Source organism: Myotis lucifugus, unplaced genomic scaffold (assembly GCF_000147115.1).
Source record: "Myotis lucifugus unplaced genomic scaffold, Myoluc2.0 scaffold_152, whole genome shotgun sequence".
NCBI classification, from domain to species: Eukaryota; Metazoa; Chordata; class Mammalia; order Chiroptera; family Vespertilionidae; genus Myotis; species Myotis lucifugus.
The window spans coordinates 1,949,452-1,953,876 of NW_005871200.1; the positions used below are offsets into that span (position 1 = coordinate 1,949,452).

General features: G+C 37.2%; 1 protein-coding gene across 1 annotated transcript in view; it reads left to right on the forward strand.

Moving 5' to 3' along the window:
• Positions 1-3,862, forward strand: part of SMIM8 (small integral membrane protein 8) — an 8,881-nt gene extending 5,019 nt beyond the window's left edge. The window contains exons 2-3 of the mRNA XM_006095354.3: positions 746-903; positions 3,425-3,862. Of these exons, the coding sequence (XP_006095416.1) occupies positions 769-903; positions 3,425-3,583 (294 nt within the window). The 5' untranslated portion in view covers positions 746-768 and the 3' untranslated portion in view covers positions 3,584-3,862. The remainder of the gene's footprint in view (positions 1-745; positions 904-3,424) is intronic.
• The last annotated feature ends 563 nt before the right edge of the window (positions 3,863-4,425 follow it).

Consider the following 4,425-nt stretch of genomic DNA (forward strand, 5'->3'; position numbering starts at 1 on the left):
CCCTGGTCAGCCCCTCCCACCCCGATTGGAGGCAGGTGTTTAGCCGACCTCCCACGTCCCCTCTCTCCCCCCCCCAGTACCCCCCTCCCCCGTGGGCATGAATTCATGCACCAGGACTCTAGTAAAGTCTATAAAATGGAAGACTTAAAGAATGCTTGTATAAACAAAGCCCCAATGAGTGTTCCCAGGGAATAGCTATAGGCAAAGGGGGAGTGAGGACAAACAGCTACTTACCCTTACTGCTTAGTACTAGTGCTTGCTTGGGCCAGTGGGGAAGAGGAAGGAGCCTGAAGGGAAAGTGGGACAGGGGAGGAACTGTAGGAGAAATTGAGCAAAAGAATGCTAGTTTTCTCTCAGATTGGTGTCCTGAGAGGGCTGTGGAAGGCGAGGAAGAGTGGAAGTGGAAGGAAATAGAGAAGGTTGTGGATAACCAATGGCCACTCCTAGCCTAGTACCTCCTTCATATAGCAAGATACCATGCGACTCAGACCAACAAATAATTCTCCAGGCTTCTGTAAGAAACAACTTTTGCTCACCTCACTGGTTCTGAGAGATGAAAAATAACCATTTTGTCAAACAAACGTAGAGCACCATTGACAAAGCATGTGTTTTACAAAGTAATAAAATAATTGACAGTCACTTTTGGTATATATCTGGACTGTAATTTTAAAAAATTAGTATAGCGTTTTAAAGAGCATTATAAAAAACAAGCACAAAGGAAAAAGGTCTCTTATTTTATTTTTAGGTAATAAATCATCATCAGTCAACATGTCTTCAGCACCTGAGCCTCCAGCCTTTAAAAAGGAGCCACCCAAAGAGAAAGACTTTCGAAACCCAGGGCTCAGAGGGGTCCAAACGACAACGTTATTTCGAGCTGTGAATCCGGAGCTCTTCATTAAGCCTGTAAGATACACACAGGATAAGATTTCATGTTTAATTTAATGAGCCTGTCATAATTAGAAAGCTCTTATTTCCTGTGACATTTACTTTTATCACGGAAATTTTGTGTTGTCTATTAATATCTCTCTGAATAAATGCAGTTGGAAGGAAAATCTTAAATGCTGTTTCACTAAATACACATATAAAATGAATTATTTTAAGGACATTTGAGAATTTTAATGGAAAGTGATTGTATTTTCATGGATCAACTCAAATTTCTATTTAAAATTTTAATAGCTATATTAATTTGAAGGACATTTTTAATGTTTGATCAGGTTCTATTAAGTAAATTAGACTTTCCAATGAAACAGAGCAAAACGAAAAATCTCATCATTATTATAGACAATCCCAGCTCCTTTTAGTAATGTTTTTACCTAAGGCATATTGCAAACATTTTGTGAAAGCTTTCAAAACATACATTTGTACACGGTTAGGGAGTCAGTCAGCTAATCATTTATATTCTTGATGAAAATTATTGAATATATTTGATATAATACATTTTATTTTTTAAATAGATATAATTTTTATTTTATTTATTTATTTTATTATTAGTAATAGTATTTTTAAATCCTCACCTGAGGATATTTTTCCATTGATTTTCAGAGAGTGGAAGAGAGAGGGAAAGACAGAGAGAAACATTGATGTAAGAGAAACAGATCGATTGGTTGCCTCCTGCACGAGCCCTGACCAGGGCCCCGGCTGAGGAGGAGCCTGCAACTGAGGTATGTACCCTTAACTAGAATAGAACCCTGGACTCTTAGGTCCACTGAGCCAAACTAGCTAGGGCTATTTTTTTTTTAATCCTCACCCAAGGATATGTTTATTGATTTTTATATTATTGTTTTATTTTTATTTTATTATTTTGCCTTTTTTTTGCCTTTTTAAAAATTGTTTAAAATATTACAAGTAGTAGTACATATGTCTCCTTTTTCCCCCATTAACCTCCCTCGGCCTCTCCTACCCCCACCCCCACCAAATTTCGACGACTGGGCAGGTTGCCGGTTAGCACATGCCCAATTAGAGCGAGAGGAAGGGGAGAGAGAAACATGGATGTGAGAGAGAAACATCAATTGGTTGCCTCCCATGTGCCCCTGACTGGGGATTGAACCCAAAACCTTTTGGTGTATGGGACACTCTCCAACCAACTGAGCCATCCAGCTAGAGCTATAAATTTTATCTTTAAATAAATGTAACTTAAATTATTATAAAATACTAGAGGCCCGATTCATGAAGTGTGTGCAAGAGTAGGCCTTCCTTCCCCTGGCTGCTGGCACCGGCTTCCCTCACAGCCCCGGCTTCGTCTGGAAGGATATCTGATCTAATTAGCATATTACTATGCTTTTATTATTATAGAATATTGAAATGTATTGAATATGATTAGAATTTTAATAATTGAAATTTTAATAACATAGTTGCCAGTGTAAACTGACAGTTAAATAGATCAATTTATATGAAATACCCTTTGTAATACTTTAAGCAATAAAAAATTAAAAAAAATAGATCAATTTAACAATCAAATCATTAAATCAAGGTAGAATGTTTTAAAAACTTTGAACTAATGTGTTTTTTAATTGTCAAATGCATTTTAAGAATTGCAGATATAAACTGCTCTGAGTTTGTGGCCTTTCTTAGATGTCTATCCAAGTGAAAAAGTTTGACCTTTATTCTTTGGATTAAGATTTGAAATAGTATAAACAGCAGGTATGGTGACAGAAACAATACAAACTGTAACTTGTGTAGCAACTCTGCCCTCACATTGACCTAGGAAAGGCCCATTTATTGAACACAAATGGGAGCACCTGAGTTGAGTAATAAACACTTCTATGGAGTTGTGAACATCTTTCCTACATGAAAAAACTTGTTAAAAATTCAAAGCCAGTTGATTTGTCTCTTAGGGTCTCAGATTTCCCAGTAGAACATCAAGGTCATTATAACAACATCCTGTCTGTTCCAATGACTAATTTTCTGAGGTGCTAGAATAGGTTCTGAGAGGAGAGCATACACATGGCCATTTTTGCTGTACCTGACGTATGACATAAAAAGGCTTTTTGCCAGTTGTTGATGAACTCAGGAGAGTAGAGTAGCATGTATACTTCATTCCTCACTTCCTCATAAAATGAAGTTAAGCAGCTTCTCCATGTCACACAGATAACACTGAGAACCTGAGCACCGGGCTGTTTCCATGCCTCTTGTCTCCTCTGCCCCTTGCCCGGACATCACCCTCCTGGAGGTGGAGGTCTGAGATGTCCCGGCTACAGACAGAAGAAAGACTGGAGAAGAGAAGCAACAGTCTTCTACAATCTCTAAATTATCAGGAGTTGGGTTAATTGAATAAAGAACTAGAAAAGTTATTTTGATTCAGAATATCATAGGAATGCTAGTGTGGTAATAAAGACTTGTTTTGTCAAGAGGAAAATGCAACAGATATTTGGGTCTCCTCAAATCCTTAGTCTTAACGAGGCTTTGTAATTTTTTTCTTTGACAGAACAAACCGGTAATGGCTTTCGGATTGATAACCCTTTCGCTGTGCGTGGCTTATATCGGTTATCTACATGCAACACAAGAGAATAAAAAGGACCTCTATGAAGCTATTGATAGTGAGGGACACAGCTATATGAGGAGGAAAACATCTAAATGGGATTAATAGTGCTGGTTACTCTGGATGGAGCTAAATAAGGGCTCTGGAATCATCAAATGATAGACTTTATAAATACACAATATCATGTTTCTTGTACAGTTGCAACCAAACCACTATAGTAAAAATTTTTCTTTTCAAAGCTGCAGCCATTATCTTATTCTTTTTCCACAGGAAACGTCTCAATGTATTTTTAAAATTAAATCCTCTTATAAAAGTACCATGAGAATGGAAGTCATTTTTATTAATTATTAAGGTCTATATAATAAAGTACCTAGTATTGTTAAATTTCCACAGTATTTTTAATATTTTAAGATGAGTGTGCATTTGCAATTGTTTTGAGGGTTTAGTTTTGTTTTGCTATTTGCAATGGAAATATTTATTTTCCACCTGGCATAGAATCTATATTTGTGAAGAAAAAGAAGTAATTGTAAATTATTGTAAAGCCTTATATTATTGTCAGTGTTATAGACAAATAGTTTTTACAGAGTCACAGATGGTTCATATATTTTGGCTTTTCATTTTAGCTATGTTATAATGAGGAATGGTGTTGTTTTTTACTACAACTGTTATCTGAACTGCGTCCAGCACGGCCAGGGGTGAACCTGAGGAGGGGCGGTGAAGGATTAAAGAAAACAGACAAGAGAATACAGTTGGGACCAGGTGGATCGCTGCCTGGATGAGGAAACAGTGACCCAGCCTGTAAGCAGAAGCTTTATTTTACAGTCAGATCACACAAAGCAAAACAAGGGCAAGATGTTTACAATGTTCTTGCGAGTTTCAAATCTGCTTCTTTCCTCTTGTTGCCATTCTCTGAACTCTATCAAGCCTTGTTTAGGCAGCACTTGCTG